The sequence below is a fragment of the Topomyia yanbarensis genome, chromosome 3, assembly GCF_030247195.1.
Source record: "Topomyia yanbarensis strain Yona2022 chromosome 3, ASM3024719v1, whole genome shotgun sequence".
NCBI lineage: Eukaryota > Metazoa > Arthropoda > Insecta > Diptera > Culicidae > Topomyia > Topomyia yanbarensis.
Genome location: NC_080672.1, coordinates 198,532,941 through 198,554,647, shown reverse-complemented (window position 1 = coordinate 198,554,647; position 21,707 = coordinate 198,532,941). Strand labels below are relative to the sequence as shown.

General features: G+C 35.9%; 2 protein-coding genes across 6 annotated transcripts in view; one reads left to right on the top strand and one right to left on the bottom strand.

The window, feature by feature from the left end:
- LOC131690892 (aryl hydrocarbon receptor) overlaps positions 1-21,707 on the top strand; it is a 1,300,655-nt gene that overhangs the window by 1,037,557 nt on the left and 241,391 nt on the right. For all 5 annotated transcript variants that reach the window (XM_058976963.1, XM_058976965.1, XM_058976966.1 and 2 more), the window contains one exon: positions 2,077-2,183. In XM_058976963.1, the coding sequence (XP_058832946.1) occupies positions 2,077-2,183 (107 nt within the window). The remainder of the gene's footprint in view (positions 1-2,076; positions 2,184-21,707) is intronic.
- The window catches only part of LOC131690894 (uncharacterized), a 278,535-nt gene that overhangs the window by 177,769 nt on the left and 79,059 nt on the right, over positions 1-21,707 (bottom strand). The gene's annotated exons all lie outside the window — the stretch shown is intronic.

Here is a 21,707-nt window from a genome sequence, read left to right as displayed (position 1 = left end):
GGTGATGTAACATATTAAAATTTTCGCGAAATGAACGAAAAATCGATCAAAACTGTTAAATTTTAAATAAATTACTGTAAAAAGGTTACTTAACCTCATTAGCTGAAACATGTGAGGACATAATTCAATGGGAATTTTGCTCACCTATCCAATAGATCTAAAAGATTTGAAATAGAAAGTATACTTTTTGAGTTAAAGCTATTTTATGACAACTAAGTTTTTTTACCTAAAAAAGTTCAATAACTTAGTAACAGTTGAAATTTGATGGTGTGTGTAGAACGATTTTTTTCTCTAAATAAGACAGTCAATCATCCCTCGAGATATATATATATATATATATATATATATATATATATATATATATATATATATATATATATATATATATATATATATATATATATATATATATATATATATATATATATATATATATATATATATATATATATATATATATATATATATATATATATATATATATATATATATATATATATATATATATTTTATAGGTCAAATGAAAGGTATTTAAGTTTCAAGAAAAAATATTAACTTAAAAAAATATTGAGTGTACGCATAAAATGGTTTTTATACACCCCACATGCATGGAAACGATGAAACCGCATGGTAGTTCACCATACATCTCCAGCGAGTCACAGCAGCTGTGAATAAAGAAATCTATGATTTGCTTACAAGCTGGGTGCAACATTCGCTTCAACCTGGGGGCTGTCCATTAACCACGTAGAAAAAAATGTAGACATTGCAGACCCTCGCGTTCAAAAAAATTTTACCGAGCATAATCTTTGGTTAGAAATTCCACTTCAATAAAAATCCTGGTGGTTTTAAAAGGGTCATATTTTGGGATTATTTATTTTTGTGTCAAAAATTCAGAAGAAGCATGAAGAGAAATAATGGGTTGTGGTACCGGTAATACCGGTACCGAAAATCCCGGGAATACCGACCCATTTTTGGTACCGCAATACCGGTGCTGAACAAAAGCCAGTACCGGTATTTTCGGTACTATACAATTTTTATGACAAATATGTTAACTCTGCAGGGGGATCTGTTTCAAAATATCTTGCAGACCGATAACGTTTAATTATATTAATTTGCCTTCTAGATAAATCGTAGAGAACACCTTTGTGTGGGAATGAGGTGGGGCCATTATCGTAGTAATTCTAGAAGTTAAAGTTTTATTGCGGACATTTTGATTGGTTTCCATTATTCACTGGGTGGCGCGTAATAAGACTATGGTCTAAGTCATGTCTGTATTTGGTTTGCTCTTAAACCTTTATCTATAATAGAACGAACAGTGATTTAGTAGCTTACAGTTTTAGACTTAGTGAACTGATTCAAATGGGGCGATTTGTAATTATTGGTGATCGGAAAATTCAGCAAAACTCCATAATTTAACAGGAAAGCAAAGAGCCTGGATATGCGTTAGAGAATAGTAAGCAAACGACATAAAGTTCGAAACCAATTTTCAGAAAAGCAAGAGAGGAAATGCGATTAACCTGCTCGGATTTACTGCCATTCTCGCTTTGATTTACTGTTGTTAATAGGGTTTCATACATTTACCATCTGTTCAAGTCGACGAAAGTCACACCACTTAGCAGTTATTGATTTCGAAGTGACCAAGATTTCGAAATAAAAGAAGGTGCCCTATACGAAACATATCTTCTGTGAAATCAGTCTTGCCATTCCGAAGCAATTAAAAACAATAAACATGTTTTTTGATCAGCAAAAATCAATCATCTGAGAATAAGATCATTAGTTTGAGCATTCAATTTCAGTTTGAAGCTTTTTTCAAATTTTTAAAAACAATATTCGAGTACCGGTACTTTACCGGTACTACCGGTACTGAGGGCTTCAGTACCGTAGTACCGGTTCTCGCCAAAAGGGTCGGTACTGTGAACCCTACATATGCATGTAGCGTATAACACGAAGTTGTAGAAACATATTTGAACAGATGATAGATGATGTGTGTTTTATCTATCAATAAACGATCGTGCTTAACATGCTCATGCTAATGCTCCTTGACGAATAAAAAATTTGTTTCTTTTTTAATTTCAGGGGAAAAATCATGCTGGGGTATTCTGACTCAGAACTCGCAAATATGGGTGGCTACGATTTGGTACATTTTGATGACCTAGCTTATGTTGCCAGTGCACACCAGGAGTGTAAGTATTTCGACTCTGAATATCACATACCTACAGTTGACAATTCTATAATCAGTATTGTGTATGAAAGGTGACAGATTATTTTGCTTGTGGTGAGCAGATAAATCGACTCGAAAAATTCCGTAATTTTATTGGAAATATCAGTTCAAATAAGCTTCGCCTACCAAAGTGTTATACAAAGCCGTGTTTTATTCTAACTAGTGGTGCAATTCTGCCTTTCTCTTTCATGAACGAGCACTAGGATTCGGAGGTTTAATATGTTCAATATAAATTTGGAAACATTTATAATAATGTTATTGGTGACGGGTATAGCGTAGTTAGTAAATCGATTGCCTTGTACACAGCTCACCTGGGCTCGAGTCCCAACCCCGCACATAGAGTTAGAGATTTTTCCAAAAGATATTTCTCTAACACAAAAAGAGGCGAATAACCCTACGATTGAAACCTGTATAATCAAAAAAAAATATTATAATGTAATTACACTTGGGAATGGAATGATTTTCAGTTTCTGTTCCTGTTAACAGGGATGCGAACGGTACCGGTAAACGACATATTTTCCGGTACATTTACATTTGCCCAAGGCGTACAGCCCGCTACAGCGACGCATCACTACTGCCTCTGCCAGAACGGTAGCCAAACCGAGCACACTTCTCCGTACAGCAGTAAATTAGCCTTTTGTTTTGCTGTTGTACTCCGACTGCTCGGTAAGAGTGTTGCGCAGTATAGTTTACCCTCTCGCTGTGTACATTGTTCTCTGCACATTCAAAGGACCGCACACGAAAGTGGTGATGCCGGTTACGCTGCAAACGGCATTCTTTTTCTTTGTTAATGATTAAAAATATTAAATAGATTAAAAATATTAAATAGTGTAAAATAAGGAAAGAGAAGCAGTACCGCTTGCGTCTGGTGGCTGTGCTAGAGTATTTTTTGTTATTGCTTTGCATTATCGTATGAGAAACGAGAATGAAGGCACAAATCTTACAGCCGTATAAAAGATAGGCATTTTGCATCCTTGCCTGCTAATATGAGAATTTCTAATGAGACTGTATAATTCAGCAAGTATTTCCGGGACCATAATTCCCATCCGAAAAAAAATTAACAGTCGAGTTCCGTTACGGAATGTAGCACCACGGCTTTGCGTTGCTTTACGGGATTTTACAGCCGTCTTTGAACTTTTCATATGAGACAAAGTTTATGAAAACCGGTTCAACGATTCGATGTAAATTTGCTTGGTCATTAGTGATCTAGATCCACACTAATCCCAGTAATTTTAATGTTTTGCATCATCATGATATCTTTGAGGTACCAACTTGAATGAACATTTACTACATCTTCCTTTTTAACCCGAAGCTTCGGAACCAAAACTCCCTTTGAAAGTAAATCATTTTTAGGGTATGGTGGTGTTATACCGTTCGTTTGAAACTGGGTTTATGCAAATCAACTCATCCATCTCTAACGAAATTGTGTGAGTTTAAATGACACATATATACATCAGGGTGCGGCGAAATGATCGTTTTTTCAGCACATTTTTTTCCATTCAGAGTCCAAAAAAACTGTGCTTAATTTGGGATCAACTGCCCAGCGTAGCGCATTTCGTTTAAAATTTGCATAGGAATTTGTGTGAGAAACCCGACTTTTCAACATTTTCAATTCCAGAGACCACAGCTTTTACGGCAGTATGAAACTAATTAAACTGAGGTAGAATACAAGATTTGTCCAATAACTTTGCTGAATGAAATATAGTGCATAACTTCGCAGTTTTTTGTTGAATTGGTATGTTCTGATAAATGCTTCAAAAGTATCATCCCAATTTCATAGACTTGGTTAGATGGTGATAGGGTTAGAAGATTGTGTATGTGGGGGGTGTACTATTAGGGTGGGGCAAAATGATCGTTTTTTCAGTACAGCAGTTTTTTGGTTCCATTTGGAGTCCCAAAAACTACTTCGTTTGAAATTTCTGTGGAAATTAGTATGGGAAAACCTACTTTTTCATATTTTCAATTTTACTGACTACAATTTTTCCTGCAGTATGCAACTTATTAGATAGAAGTATAGTTTAGAACATGCTGAACAACTTTGCAGAAGGATGTATGGTGTTAGAATGTCTCTAAACCATGTTCTAGGGTGGATGTACCAATAGTCGCATACTTAAGGAAAACTTTTGCTAAAAAATCGAAAATGGGCAATGTTAATACATTAAACGAAAGCTTTCAATCCCTACTTCATAGGAAAAATATAAAGATGGTTTAATAACCAATTTATGTATTCAAAACCGATTGTACCACTATAGGAACACATGTCGTCGTATGGAAAAAAAATCACCAATCATGAACTTTTGACATTAAAAATGTCTAGGTATCATTCTAAAATCTAAACTATCTCCCATGTAACGAAACTATGTAAGGTTTGCACGCTTATAACTCCGATATTACTAGATGGATTTTAATCATTCATACACCAACCGATTCAGAAACACCTAACTTAAATATTGGTAATAATTTAATATCTCCCCAATAAAAGTAGACTTTTGGAAATTGGTCGATTTTCGGCAACGTTGGCATTTGCACACACTCGCACCTAAGCGACTAAACCATATACGGTTAGTTTATAAATAGAGGTGACGCGTACACGTTTGAATCAGTTTTTGTTCTTATGTCGAACGGGTAAGATCATGGCTGTAGCGTCTGGACGCTACACTAAGCGGTAGACGTTATGCATTTTCGGCAGCGGTGGCCGTGTGCGGATTTTTCGGGTACCAGCACGGCGTCACAGAATGATATGCAAAGTGGGTGGGTGGGGTGCTTTGGAATTAATTCAATACGGCAGGATGCGACTTATGTGTGCTGCTTGAGAGTGTTGCGCTTGAAAAAAATATATTTATTTTTATGCATGCGTGTGCGTTGTAACTTGTTAATCCATGTTTACGGCGCTTTGTAGCAGCGTAGGGTAAAGAGCATATTGGCTTTCATATGTTTCATATTTCGGTTATATGTGATATATTTCGGTTATGTTTTTTATCAGTAAGGCATCTGACAACGTGCTTCTGTAGTTATTGCACTGTTCAGCAGCGTAATATTTTATATAAGAGAGTACACTCAGGTTTTTTACGTGGTTTTTTTTGCACGGTATTCTTTAAGCCGATTTTGAAACCAACGCAGCCTGTATCCCCCGCGTAAAAAAAACCTGAGTGTAATTGCATCGGAAACAATCACATTCCCGGCAGAACTTTTTGTTTTCTAATTTCAAACACTTTTGTTTCATACTGCACAAAAATTTTAAAACAACTTACCGTCCCAGTAGCAGTTTAAGCGGGTGTTCTTTTTCGATTAAAATTTAAGCCATGTCTTAAGCGTTACTGGACTTAAAATTGTTTTCCCAGTTTATGCAGTCAGAGTATCTGTCCTGCCCTATGTATTTAAAACACAGTTCTAATCGGGTTTTTAAGTATACAACAAATAGAACGGTTGTGTATACCAATTTAAATTTTAAAATAAATCTGTTTTAAATTATGAAACAAATCGCTGTACTGAAGATATAATTATGCCAGTCAATTACCACATAAAACACCTATATAACATAAAACGCTGCGGAATTGGTTTAATAATACAATGTTTACAGTATAGAGTTATAACACGTTATAATAATTAGCAACAAGAAAAATGTCACCAAGATAGCATAAAACCCGTTTTAACAGGTAGTGCGAACGTTGTATAACAATGTAATTTATAAAATAATTTCATTTGTTCAACCACTAATTGATCAAGAAATAGTTAACCTTAAGATTGTTTACGTAAGTTCGTTAGTACATTATTGAAAATTTAAATGGAAAATGAAATTTCATATTTCATGAAGAATCTGTATATTTCCGTTGGCGGGCGTGGGCTTCTTCATCACAGTTCTCAATATGGAACTTTTCTTTTGAATATATTTTCTGGACAGACCAGTCTATTTTTACTAGATGGATCAGCCAAATAATGCCAATCACCTAGTGAGTAGGGTTCGTCGCGGTTGCGGTAATTACCGCAACCGCGCGGTATTTACCGCACCCGCACCGCAAAATCTGCGGTGTGGTGAGACGCTTTTTCCCGCAGATGCGGTGCGGGAAAGAGCTTTTACCGCGCAGTTTTACCGCAACCGAACCGCAAAAAATAATTGATGAAGTGATAATTTTGATTATTCTACATTGGTAAAAAGACTGCTATTACGAAAGAAAATCTAGCTGTGTCCGAAATATTTTGACGCTATTATTTTTACGACATATTTTGGACAAGTTATTTGATACTTCTAAGTAAAAATTCACAAACTAACCATTTCAAATACATGAAATACAAGATCCAAAAAGAGACAAAATTATTAGATCATTTAAAAACAATAAATTTGTACTCTTAAATCCAATTTAAAAGTGCATCACTTCTCCCGATTTCTGTTGGTAATCGTGGATTATGAATCGTATACGATATCAATTTTTCAATCGCGAATTTTGACTAATTTAAAGGAATTAGAAATCAACTAATTATGCTGGGACTTAAACACAATCCAAAGAATATATTTATCTTCGTCAAACCAAACGAATTTGCAATGATTGGCAGTACAGGATACAAATGTATGAAAGCGTCCAAAATAAGGAGGGGTCCAAATTTGGATGATTATTCTATCATTCGATCCTCAACATCGTATTTCTATCTTCTTTGATTGCTGTGTAAATTCAATGTAAATTTTTCTACAGTCAATTTTAATGGACTCTTTCTCAAAAAGTATGCTACATAACTTTTTTTCGCGTACTTCCATTCAAATTTACTATAATTTTCTACCAAATTAAGTCTTAATATTTTTCAGTTAAGACTATTTTGTAGCTTTTTTGAAGCTTTTTTTTGCCAAATACCACATAGTTTGACTCCCGTTCACTGCAATTGAAGTTTTTGCCTTTGGCTTAGTGGTAAAATATTAGAGAAAAATACATTAAATGCTAGAACTTTCGAACTAGCCTTAGGAAAATTATACTTCATACATTTTTAAAGGGAGCAATCTTAGTTTTTGAATGAGAATACATCTGTTTCTTGAAGAATGCGGAAGTTAGAGTTTTGAGATATATTGTCCGTAAAACCCCCTATTTTTAAGAATCATTTCTGCTGTATGCTAAATCATACATTTTTTACAGTTTTTCTAATGTTCAATAATTCTGTACCGGTTGAGACCGGCACCTGATTAGATGTAATGTATAGAGCAATTTTTTCGTCAAATATGGCGTCGTTCTTATTGATGAAATACTATATATTTTTATTTCACTGTATTGGAATATATGCGCTACTATATAGAAGTACTGGTATTTCGACTTTATTTTTTTGTTGGTGAAATTCCTTTAAGAATGAAAGGTGGTTTTACTACGTAAATGCGAAAATCATCCATTTTATTTTCATATGTCCAAAGCATTGAAAATTTAAAGAAAAACTACAAGGGGCAGCCCTATGGGGTTGCACGAACTGTAGACGTAGGACTATACTACTTAATGAAAAATATTTATTTTCTTAGTACTTAGTGTGTGGGAAAAAACACCCAGACTGGTGCAGAAAAATCAAATTTTAGACAATATAATCACATCTCATGTATAGAACAAGCTTTCTAGTTGCTCTTAAACAGATCCTAAAAGTTCAAACACCCATGGATAACCCCAAGTTTGTAGATGTGTTTCGATGCCACATGATTGTAAAATGGTTAATATTACGTCATGAAAATTCAATTCATCCGTGTCAATTTTTTTTGCCTGCAAAATGCCCTGTGTGTATGCAAAGCTCATGATTTGTTGGGTATTAGCATTGATCGGAAAATGCTTTCCAACGCTGCGCATTGCATACATACAGGACATTTTGCAGGTCACCAGGATCTGTTCATTTTACCCACTCGCTATAAACATGTCTCAATTTTGGACATGCTTAGAAATCAAGAATCATGTTTGAAAAAATGTGTTTATGACGAAGTATTTTTACCAGATATGTACAAAACATGTCTAACAAGAAACATAAGGTGATTGTAATATCTCAGTCACTTATTAGTTAGAAAATAATGACTTTGATGTTCATTTTACCGCCAGTTCCCCTACCTACCAACACATTCGCCCCAAACATTGCGTACAATGCAAAATGAGTCAACGCTGATGATGATGGGTAGAGCGAAAGAGACAACTAGTACCACCACGACACTATTAGCGCGTTTCACTAAAATTTCACGCGGCCTTTCCCGATTGAAAGGAACGGCCGCGCTTAGCCCATCTGTCAAAAAATCGCGATTTTGCATAGCGAAGGGCTGAATGATAACACATTTTGTTCCAAAAAACTACAAGGGGCAGCCCTATGGGGTTGCACGAACTGTAGACGTAGGACTATACTACTTAATGTAAAATATTTAGTGTGTGGGAAAAAACACCCGGACCGGTGAAGAAAAATCAAATTTTAGACAATATAATCACACCTCATGTATAGGACAAGCTTTCTAGTTGCTCTCAAACAGATCCTAAAAGTTCAAACACCCATGGATAACCCCAAATTTGTAGATGTGTTTTCGATGCCACAGGATTGTAAAATGGTAAATATTACTTCATTAAAATTCAATTCTTCCGTGACTATTTTTGACGTAGGACTACGTCTTTGTTTTCGATATGGGGGTGCACTCTGCAAATTCTACAAAAATGGTATGTAACGAAAAGTGGTCCAATTTTAAACGCATATAATTCAGCCATCTCACGATAAAATTTCAAATTTTTTTGCGCAAATCGCCCCGAAATACTTCTAAGAATAGATTCCAATAGATAAACCCAAAGATTTTTGATATCATAGCATTAAAAAATTAAATAATATACAACCTTGTCAAAATATCGCGCATTAACACACAGAAGATAGCGCTTCCCAAGCCCTGTACGACGGAATGGTGTACCTAGCGCGCAACGCTTCTATGAATGACGTCATCATCGACTATTTAAAGAATGGACTTCGCCAGACACGCTCAGTTCCCTGTTGAACGGCTGGCGAAGCAGATCACTGCGCTGTGTTTTTTACAGCCAGTGTAGCTGAGCTAGAAGTCCGTTACACTGTGGAGGGGCGCTACCCTGTGTCGTCCAACAGGCGACCGCTCCGACTGCTTCCTAAATGCCGCTGTAATGTTGCCAGTAAATTTTTGGTTTAACTAGCACATGTATTTGCTATTTTCGATTGAAATTAAGTAATGTAGTGGTAGTAATAAGCTTCCCATTTTGGTTTAAACGCAAGGACAGTTTTTAAAACAGGATTTGATTAATTAGTTTAGCTCATCTAAGCAATTTTATCAATTCTGTAATTTAAAAGGGATTTTACGGAACTTGGTGAATTTGGCCCCACTTGCAACTGGTATAATCAACCTGCACAAAGTGTTGCATAACGCAGGGCTGTTTTTTGGAACGAAATGTGTTATCATTCAGCCCTTCGCTATGAAAAATCACGATATTATGACAGATAGGCTAAGCGCGGCCATTCCTTTCAATCGGGAAAGGCCGCATTGAATTTTGGTGAAATGCACTAATAGTGTCGCGGTGGTACTAATTGTCTCTTTCTCTCTACCCATCATCATCAGCGTTGACTCATTTTGCATTGTACGCTTGGGTTCAATGTATGGGTCGAATGTGTTGGTAGATAGGGGAACTGGCGGTAAAATGAACACGTTAAGCAAAGTCATCATTTTCTAACTAATAAGTGAATGAGATATTACAATCACCTTATGTTTCTTGTTAGACATGTTTTGTACATATCTGGTAAAAATACTTCGTCATAAACACATTTTTTCAAACATGATTCTTGATTTCTAAACATGTCCAAAAATGAGACATGTTCATAGCGAGTGGGTAAAATGAACATGTGGCGGTGGTAAAATGAACAGCTTCTGGTGACCTGCAAAATGTCCTGTATGTATGCAATGCACAGCGTTGGAAAGCATTTTCCGATCAATGCTAATATCCCAACAAAGCATGAGCTTTGCATACACACAGGGCATTTTGCAGGCAAAAAAAATTGTCACGGAAGAATTGAATTTTCATTACGTAATATTAACCATTTTACAATCCTGTGGCATCGAAACACATCTACAAACTTGGGGTTATCCATGGGTGTTTGAACTTTTAGGATCTGTTTGAGAGCAACTAGAAAGCTTGTTCTATACATGAGATGTGATTATATTGTCTAAAATTTGATTTTTCTTCACCGGTCCGGGTGTTTTTCCCACACACTAAGTACTAAGAAAATAAATATTTTACATTAAGTAGTATAGTCCTACGTCTACAGTTCGTGCAACCCCATAGGGCTGCCCCTTGTAGTTTTTTTGTCTGCAAAATGCCCTGTGTGTATGCAAAGCTCATGATTTGTTGGGTATTAGCATTGATCGGAAAATGCTTTCCAACGCTGCGCATTGCATACATACAGGACATTTTGCAGGTCACCAGAAGCTGTTCATTTTACCACCGCCACATGTTCATTTTACCCACTTGCTATAAACATGTCTTATTTTTTGGACATGTTTAGAAATCAGGAATCATGTTTGAAAAAATGTGTTTATGACGAATTATTTTTACCAGATATGTACAAAACATGTCTAACAAGAAACATATAGGGTGATTGTAATATCTCATTCACTTATTAGTTAGAAAATAATGACTTTGCTTTGCACATTCGCTCCAAACATTGAACCCAAGCGCACAATGCAAAATGAGTCAACGCTGTTGATGATGGGTAGAGCGAAAGAGACAACTAGTACCACCACGACACTATTAGCGCGTTTCACCAAAATTCCACGCGGCCTTTCCCGATTGAAAGAAACGGCCGCGCTTAGCCCATTTGTTATAATATCGCGATTTTGCATAGAATTCGATATTTTGTCGTCAATAAGTGTGGACGTGTTTTGCATTCGCTCCCGGTATCGCGCGCTAAAGTTTGTTTAATTTTAATTTCACCAAGCGCCTCGTGCTAAAGTTTGTTTTGTTTCAATTTGACCGCGCGCCGCGTGCTAAAGTTTGTTTTGTTTTAAGTGACCGATTTTAAAAAAAGTGCGAACGATAATAAAATGAACTGCGAAATTTGTGCCTTGGACGCCTCTGCGGATTCGATTCTGTGGACGTGTGTTGGATGCCCAAGGAAGTATCATGCAGCTTGCATTGGCGTTACCGTGCAGCGGGGATCACTAAGGAGAAAGGACAGGAGATTGGTTGATGTCAACTCGTACATAATGCCATGCTGCGACTCGTGTCAGGAACTACTACATGGGAAAATTGCTTTCAACGGACTCGCCGAGCAGCAAAAACTTCTGGAAAAACAAATACGGGAGAATACTGAAGTGATTCATCAACTAACATTTCAGCAAAACAAGCCGGACCTAGTACATGAGGCACTCGAAGGCCTAGAAATACTTCTCACTACTGTGAAACAAGAATTGATTGCAATCAACAAAAATAGTAGTTTAGCCGGCAGTGTTATTGCAATAAAAAACCACGTTACCTCTCTGCTTGACACAGCAATTAAGTCAACATCAGATAGTGTATACGAATCGTTAAAAACGGTTACTTCGGAATTATCCGCTGATTTGCGTGACATGAACGCGGAAATAAGTCAGCTTAGTCAGCTGTCTTTAGACACAGCCAACAGCAATCCTCCAAATTCCACCCTAGGATACGAGATTCTCGACGAGTTGAAGTCGGTCTCAGTTGCCCTCAACGAAAACAAAAGCACCAGGCAACTACGGTCGTCACATGAATCAACGTTGCTGCCAGAAATTCTCAACGAGGTTAAATCGATGTCAGCATATGTATATGCGAACAATAAGACCGCGCAATTGCTATCGCCGAATGACTCACGCCCCAGTTTGGAAATTGAACTAAATAACGCTATTAACTCAGGATGGCGTTTCTTGGGCACGAAAAAAGTATGGAAAGCTGACTGGACTGAGTACGATGCGCGAGAAATAAATCGATTGAATCAAGAAAAACAGGCGGATAAGGCTAGAAGGCGTAAAAAGAAACAAATATTTAGAAACCGGAATACTAATATTAAAAACAACAACAACAACAATATTTTTCCACCTGATCGGAGACCCCCTGCAACAATAAACGATCGTTATTATGGCCCGCCGGCCAATTTTCCCAATCGCAACTTCTTTAGTCGTGCCAGTAGCTCCAGTCATAACCAAAACCGTCATCCCAATCATAGCTGCAACACGAATCTTCTACCACCGGATAGAGTGCTTCTTGCAGCAGCCAAGGATCGTTTTTCCGGCCTATCTACAAATTATATTCCATCGATTCAATTTACACGAGGTGAGATTTTGAATCCCTACCCAGCACGTGATACATCAAGATCATCGCATCAATTAAATGCAGTAAATACGGAATGTTCGCCATCATCATCACAGTGTGAGGCATGCCGCTTTCAACATTCGTGTTTTCGGTAGTTTCGACACTTTCCTTAGAAGAAGAAAAAGACGAGTTTGCTGTTGAGCACAGTGTTTTCCAAGAATTAGATAATGATGGTAGACTTTCCAATACAAAAAAGACTGCGACAGAATTATTAATGTATTGTCAAAATTTTAATAGGATGAAAAGTCCAGCCAAAATGGCAGAAATTCATAAACGTATATTAGGTTCGTCATTTTTGGTTATATTAGGAACTGAAACTAGCTGGGACGATAGCGTAAAAAGTGAAGAAATTTTCGGCAGTGGCTTTAATGTATTCAGAGACGATCGAAATCTTCACGAATCTCAAAAGAAGTCTGGCGGGGGAGTTCTTGTGGGTATTTCGGCTCAATTTAATTCAGAAATTCTAGTCACAGTGAAGTTTAAAGAATTTGAACATGTGTGGGTTAAATCAAACATTGCCGGCGAAATGCATATTTTTGCCTCTGTATATTTCCCACCAGAGCATGCTAATATAACATCGTACGAAGCTTTTTTCCAAATTGCTGAACAAATTTTATCTGAACTCCCAGCCGAGGTTAAAGTTCACATTTACGGAGACTTTAACCAACGCAACGCAGATTTTATTCCGGACTCTGAAAACGAACATATTTTAATCCCAGTCGTGGGAGAAAACGAAACATTGCAGTATATTTTCGATAAAACTGCTAGCATAGGACTAAATCAAATAAATCACGTAAAAAATCGACAGAATTGCTATCTCGATCTTTTATTTACAAACATTCAGGAAGACTTCTGTGTATCTGAATCTCTAACTCCTTTGTGGAAAAATGAAGCATTTCATACTGCTATTGAATTTTCCTTATTCATCCATGAAATTCAAAAATCCAGCGATTGTGACTTTGAGGAAGTCTTTGAATACCATAAAGCCAATTATGACAATATTAGGCGGAAGCTAAGTAGTGTCGACTGGCAAAATAGCCTTAGAAATGAAGGAAATATTGTAACCGCAGTGGACGTATTTTACAAAATTATTTTCAAGATAATTTATGAAGAGGTGCCTATTAAGAAAAAAAGACGACACGGCAACTCGAAGCATCCCGTTTGGTATAATAGACAAATTAGGAGTTTGAAAAATAGGAAGCAAAAAGCCCATAAGCTATATAAGAAAAACCAAAATAATGAGAACTTGGAAAAATATTTCGACATTTGCGATAAACTAAATATGGCCATAGATTCTGCACTTGCGGATTATAACTCAAAAACGGAACAGCAGATCAAATCTTGTCCAAAGAATTTTTTCAACTACGTCAAAACTAAATTAAAATCAGACAATTTCCCATCAACAATGCACTTGGATGACAACGTACGTGATAGCTCGGAAGAAATCTGCAACCTATTTGCAACATTCTTCCAAGAAATATATACGACTTTTTCTGAACAAGACCGTGATCGCGATTACTTCGCTTTTCTTCCCGATTTTCCTTTGGATATTAGTGTCAATCATGTCATAGTCGAAGACATTTTCAATTCTCTAAAACATTTAGATGTATCAAAAGGTTCTGGCCCTGATGGAATCCCACCATTATTTATGAAAAACCTAGCAACCGAGTTAACTGCCCCATTGTTCTGGCTGTTTAATATGTCTTTGCAATCTGGACAGTTCCCTAAAACAGGCCCGTAGCCAGGATTTTGTTTCGGGAGGGGCTTAAAAATTATTGCATAAATGTATTAATTCTGATGACTTGAAACAATCACTGGAAACTGAACGTAATTATGAAAAGTTCTTAGTGAAAACAATTCCAAAAATAAGACAATAGACACTAAAAACTCTAATAATATGTTGCCTGTTACAAGAAAGGCTATAGTGCATCGACGAATTAAATTTGATTATTTTTGATTTACAAGTTAGAAATTTCTCTAGTTACAAAAATGAATAGTCAAGAGCTCAAAGTATTAAGGGCTGCTTGAAAATGCTACGCTGCATGCTACGCTGCTTGAAAATGCTACACATTCGATACACCTTGTAGAAGACGCTAAATTGGAATGAGTAGAAAAATATCCAAAAACCCGTCTCATGAAACTTTACACGCATTTGCTAATCAGAAGAACGAAACCAACGTCAAGATTGTCCCCATGAATAGGAATATATCAGTGTGAAATCAAAGTTTACCGTTGCAAAGAATGTCCGAACAAAGTGAATGTCGAAATTTGCTTCAAATCTTCTGATAAGGCAGGCGATTTGTAGATGCAGAAAATAGGTTCAACTCCTATTTTCATGATCAGGTTTCTTTCTACTATTACTAGCTCTTTGACTTCATCCGAAGTTTGCGTTAACTCGACTTTATGAAATTTTCAATTTAAATGATACTGATCATGTCGTAATCAAAACAACCCCTAAAAAAACACATGTTTTTTTCATTTGACTCTCATAGGTAATGGGTTAAAGACTATCTTCGACAACATTATCAGGCAACTCAGAATAACTATCTTTTTATCTATTTAAGTTGATTCTTTTTAGGTACTTTTTATGATAATTGTACTTATGAATTAAAAATATCGTAGACTGATTTTCCTAGATCCCTAAAACTATAGTAAAAGTCAAAATGTAAAGTGAGTGCAAAAACTACTGATTTCACTACAAAGCAAGAATGCCTTAGCTCTATTGACTTTTGACAATCTTGCAAAACCGTTGTAACTTGAGAAGATTACCTAGATTAAGTAAATATTATATTTGAACATTTTGTTTTTAATTTATTTATTTGAAGGTTTTATTTCGGAATTCGTGGGGTTTTGGACAATGTCAAATATATATTTCAATGATTTAATCTACTAATGGAAACTACCCAGAATTTAATCTACTGAGCGAAACTGCTCAGAATCTATTCACAAATCGAAAGAAAATTACTTAGCACTGATTACTCAATGCTACATAAAATTTGGTAAATATAACATTGATGACACCACCAAAATAACTAGACACTATAAACATAGATAATAATTTCAGCATCACTTGCTTCCGACACATGGAAGAGAACACATCGCACTTGCACCTAATTTGCCGAGGCTTTCTTTTAGAGTTGTCTGTTTTAAATTACAGCAAATTATCCGTTTCCTGTAAAACTTTTGCAAAACTCTTTGCCAATTCATTAAACAAATATGAACACTAATCTGTTTAGTAATAGGTTTGTTTGTGAATAAAAATAATTAGCTCTTGATTTTTTTCAATCATCATCAAGATTGGAAGAGATGTATGATTTCTTGAAGAAAGTTGTAATGTTTGTCTGATTACATGTTTGTTTTATCACTATTTGGGAAAAAGTTTCAATTAAAGTTGTTGCACCTAACGCAACGAAGACGAAATGAGAAGATCAGAGCGCAATTCGGAAAGAACTCGTGTTGAGTGTATAGTAAAGATAGAAGAGTGATCTTGGATCGATTTAGATTGGTTGATTTTTTCCTCTCTTTGCTCTCTTATTTAAGATTATCTCTCTCATTTTATTCCATGACGAGCAAAAACGGAACGAAAGACTGTCACATACTTAAGACATGAAATCGAAACTGTTATCCCAACTTATTGACTTATAGATTCAATCAGTCCCAACATTTTAGTCCCTCTTCGTGATTGCCTATTATTTTACCACTTTTTGCCCAATCCACTTTTAAAAGAATTTTTTTTGCACGTTTGTCGAAAATATCACGGATTTACGGATTAACAGTGTATTAGTACGGAACGAATTACTCGTAACAATGAAATGAAGCGTTAATAAAAATGGTATTGCGTTAAAATGACGCGAAATGAAAATTCTATTCTCGGCTCAATCGTTCTCAGATAAATTGAAATACTTTTTGTGTAGCGCAGAGTAGTGTACAGAGAACAGAGTGTACAGTGTGCACTGACCTAATACAGAAATTCAAAATTGTGTGCAATTCAAAAACTTATCATTTAAAAATAACAAACTGGGTCGTGGGTCTTTTATATATTTCCTTATGTAAACAATAAAAATAATATAACGAGTTTATGTGGTTGTCCTACAGATCTCGCGCAAGCGCTTAGCCATTGCACGTGGAAACCTGTTTACGAGGCGAGGAAATATTTTTTTCCTCACCAACTATGTCTTGGGGGGGAGTAGTTCATTTCTATCTCGCTATTGTACATTTCCGTGTCATCATCGTAGTTGCTGCCTTTATGTTCGCGAATATCTTCCTTGCTTTTCGCCCTCAATAATTGCCCTTCCAAATAGATTCCATTTCTCCCAAATGTGACATTAATCTGCGAGTAAGCGGTATCCGATCTTGTAGCGGAACATTCATTTTCTCATAGTCCATATACAGAATGATCTTAATTATAGCATTGTCACACACAACCTTGTGCTTTAAGTTGTGCGAAATGAATGGTTTCGTCTGCACTAATTTGTTGAGCGCTAAATGCCTGCCATGATAGAACTGGATAGAGCCGGTTTCCGAAAGTCTAATCTCTATTTACACCTTCAGGATGCGAATGATCAATAATTTTATAATCACCGCATTTGGCTGGAGTACCAATTCTTGCTTCTGCTAATCACTAATCTCGACAGATTATTACAGCTACAATTAAAGTAACAGTCTCTTGTATTCTTCAGACAAGGCACACAATATAAAAGTTACTTTTTTGTTGTTCGCTTCGCACTGGCTCGAGCAAAAGCATAAAGCACACTGAATTTCGTGACCATTGCCTTCGGTGGTTAGAAATAGCCTTCTTTAACTTTTTCTCAATAATTTGTTCAAACCAAATAAGCAACAAGTTTTGTTAAAAGTCACCGGTTTTTTAAATTTATTTTTGAAAAATTTCGGGGGGGGCTTTAGCCCCCTAGCCCCCCCTCTGGCTACGTGCCTGCCCTAAAATATGGAAAAAATCTTTTTTAGTGCCTATATATAAATCTGGCAAAAAATCTGACGTACGTAATTATCGTGGGATAGCCATAATCTCCTGTATTCCGAAACTTTTCGAATCAATCATTAACGAAAAAATATTTCTTCAAATAAAAAACAGAATTTCCAACCTCCAGCATGGCTTCTTCAAAGGTCGTTCGACCTCAACAAACTTACTAGAATTTATTAATTATACACTGATTGCAATGGATAATGGAAACTACGTGGAGGCACTTTATACAGACTTTAGTAAAGCATTTGATCGCATTGACATCCCAATGTTACTTTATAAATTGACAAAGATCGGCATTGAGCCTGGGCTACTTACATGGTTAGAATCATACCTCTCCGAACGTCAGCAAATAATTAAATTTAAAGGAAAGCAATCTAATCCAATTAAAGTCACCTCAGGAGTTCCACAAGGCTCTCATTTAGGCCCTCTATTGTTTATTTTATACGTGAACGATATCTCCTTCATTCTCAAAAAACTGAAAATACTAATTTATGCAGACGATATGAAACTTTATTTGGAGATAAGAAATGCCGAGGATATTAATACATTTCAAAACGAAATACAAATTTTCCACATGTGGTGTCAAAAAAGCCTCTTACAACTGAACGTGAAAAAGTGTAATTCAATAACCTTTAGTCGAAAACGACAAACACCGAATGTTGAGATTACCTTAGGAAATCAGACTGTAGTAAAGTGTGAAAGAATTAGGGATTTAGGTGTTATATTAGATTCAAAGTTAAATTTTATTGATCATTATAACACAATTATACACAAAGCTAACAACATGCTCAGTTTTATAAAACGCTTTAGCTATCATTTTGAAGATCCTTATACAATAAAAATATTATATATTGCATATGTTAGGTCGATATTGGAATATTGCAGTATTATTTGGTGCCCTTTTTCAAGCAGACATGAAGAACGAATAGAATCGGTACAAAAACAGTTTTTATTATTTGCCCTTCGTAAATTAGGATGGACAGCATTCCCTCTGCCATCTTATGAAGCACGCTGCTTGCTTATCAATATTCAAACATTAAAGGAGCGTCGCGAATTTGCAATGCTCTCATTCATTAATAATATCGTTTCGCATCGTATCGATTCAGCTGAAATTTTATCCAAATTGAACTTTTATGCACCTTCACGACAGCTACGAAATCGAAGTATATTTTCAATAACTCCTTTTCGCACAAACTATGCAAAATATAGCCCCATAAATCGAATGATGTCTATTTATAATCACTATTGCGACTCAATTGATTTTACAATGTCTAAACTGAAACTAAAGCAATATTTTATACACAAAAGAAATTCTAACGCGTAAGAGGATGATTCTGTAAAAGCCGAAATTGCTTCATTTATACTAAATTCACGAAATATACACATTAGTAATTAAGGAAATCTGTAGTCTACATAGATTGACGAAATAAATCAATAAATGATTTTGTTCCAAAAACAGCCCTGCGTTATGCAACACTTTGAGCAGGTTGATTATACTAGTTGCAAGTGGGGCCAAATTCACCAAGTTCCGTAAAATTCCTTTTAAATTGCAGAATTGATAAAATTGCTTAGATGAACTAAACTAATTAATCAAATCCTGTTTTAAAAACTGTCCTTGCGTTTAAACCAAAATGGGAAGCTTATTACTACCACTACATTACTTAATTTCAATCGAAAATAGCAAATACATGTGCTAGTTAAACCAAAAATTTACTGGCAACATTACAGCGGCATTTAGGAAGCAGTTAGAGCGGTCGCCTGTTGGACGACACAGGGTAACGTCCCTCCACAGCCAGTGTAACGGACTTCTAGCTCAGCTACACTGGCTGTAAAAAACACAGCGCAGTGATCTGCTTCGCCAGCCGTTCAACAGGGAACTGAGCGTGTCTGGCCAAGTCCGTTCTTTAAATAGTCGATGATGACGTCATTCATAGAAGCGTTGCGCGCTAGGTACACCAAACCGTCGTACAGGGCTTGGGAAGCGCTATCTTCTGTGTGTTAATGCGCGATATTTTGACAAGGTTGTATATTATTTAATTTTTTAATGCTATGATATCAAAAATCTTTGGGTTTATCTATTGGAATCTATTCTTAGAAGTATTTCGGGGCGATTTGCGCAAAAAATTTGAAAATTTATCGTGAGATGGCTGAATTATATGCGTTTAAAATTGGACCACTTTTCGTTACATACCATTTTTGTAGAATTTGCAGAGTGCAGCCCCATATCAAAAACAAAGACGTAGTCCTACGTCAAAACAGCCCTGCGTTATGCAACACTTTGTGCAGGTTGATTATACCAGTTGCAAGTGGGGCCAAATTCACCAAGTTCCGTAAAATTCCTTTTAAATTACAGAATTGATAAAATTGCTTAGATGAGCTAAACTAATTAATCAAATCCTGTTTTAAAAACTGTCTTTGCGTTTAAACCAAAATGGGAAGCTTATTACTACCACTACATTACTTAATTTCAAGCGCAAATAGCAAATAAATGTGCTAGTTAAACCAAAAATTTACTGGCAACATTACAGCGGCATTTAGGAAGCAGTTGAAGCGGTCGCCTGTTGGACGACACAGGGTAGCGTCCCTCCACAGCCAGTGTAACGGACTTCTAGCTCAGCTACACTGGCTGTAAAAAAACACAGCGCAGTGATCTACTTCGCCAGCCGTTCAACAGGGAACTGAGCGCGTCTGGCGAAGTCCGTTCTTTAAATAGTCGATGATGACGTCATTCATAGAAGCGTTGCGTGCTAGGTACACTAATCCGTCGTACAGGGCTTGGGAAGCGCTATCTTCTGTGTGTTAATGCGCGATATTTTGACAAGGTTGTATATTATTTAATTTTTTAATGCTATGATATCAAAAATCCTTGGGTTTATCTATTGGAATCTATTCTTAGAAGTATTTCGGGGCGATTCGCGCAAAAAAATTGACAATTTATCGTGAGATGGCTGAATTATATGCGTTTAAAATTGGACCACTTTTCGTTACATACCATTTTTGTAGAATTTGCAGAGTGCACCCCCATATCGAAAACAAAGACGTAGTCCTACTTCAAAAAAATGCAACTTCATTTCTTATTATATTTTTATTCCCCTTTTTTCAATTAACTGAAGGGTTGCTAAAATAAAAGTTTTCCTATTACTGCAGTAGAACCTTTTTTGAATGTATAATGTTTGCCTTAAAATGAACGGAATTTTATTAATAGAAAATGCAAAAGTTGATTTTTTCATAAACATTACATTCTGATGAGTCTCTTAAAGTTAAATTTCGTGTGAATAAAAATAACATTTTATTATATACTGTTACACAAATGAACAATTTTCCAACACTATTTTTTAAAAATATAAAAATTTTACCACATTTACCGCGCGGTGCGGTGCGGTAAATAAAGTGCGTTTGCGGTAAGCGGTGCGGTTTTATTATTTTTTTGCGGTTGCGGTGCGGACAATCCATTTACCGCCCACATCCGCACCGCGACGAACCCTACTAGTGAGATACTTGATTAATTGTAATAATAGATTACCGTTAAATGACCTTCAATAAATTATGTTTTAATGGGGAGGGTATATAGCAAATTGTAACATATGAAAACAAGCGAGTGAGCAAGAACGTGAGTCGATATGTGTGATAGATAAAATTCATTTGCACGCTCTTGAAAAAAGCTACATTTTTTATGTCACCGTGGTCGTGTCCTGTATACAACCCTTTATTTTTTTTTCATATTTTTGGCTTGATTTGGTCTATAAACAATCTGTTAGATACATTTTGAAGGAAATGAGTCAGGGAATCTAGAAAAAATAGTTATGTTTGCTTACAGTGTTCCCAAATATTCTTTATTTCCAGTTTAAAACTTAAACAGCATTTATCTCATATATATGTATTTTTTTTTGCTATGAAAATGATTATGCCATTGTGTTTCTCGGGTAGTTTTACACATAAAACATCTTATACATCAAGATAAGCCAATCCCCAGACACAGTCATTTGAAGCAAACAATAAAAAAATTCTCAACGCGTTTCTCGCTATATCTCAGTAACCAAGCAGAATGTCAAAATTCTGAAAACGCCACTTTGTAGAGATTTTTTAGACATATTTTTTGGCATATCTAACTCAGTTTACCCCTAAAATGGCGTTTGTCATAAGATAGCACAACAGCGACTAACTATTGGTACACCTCAAC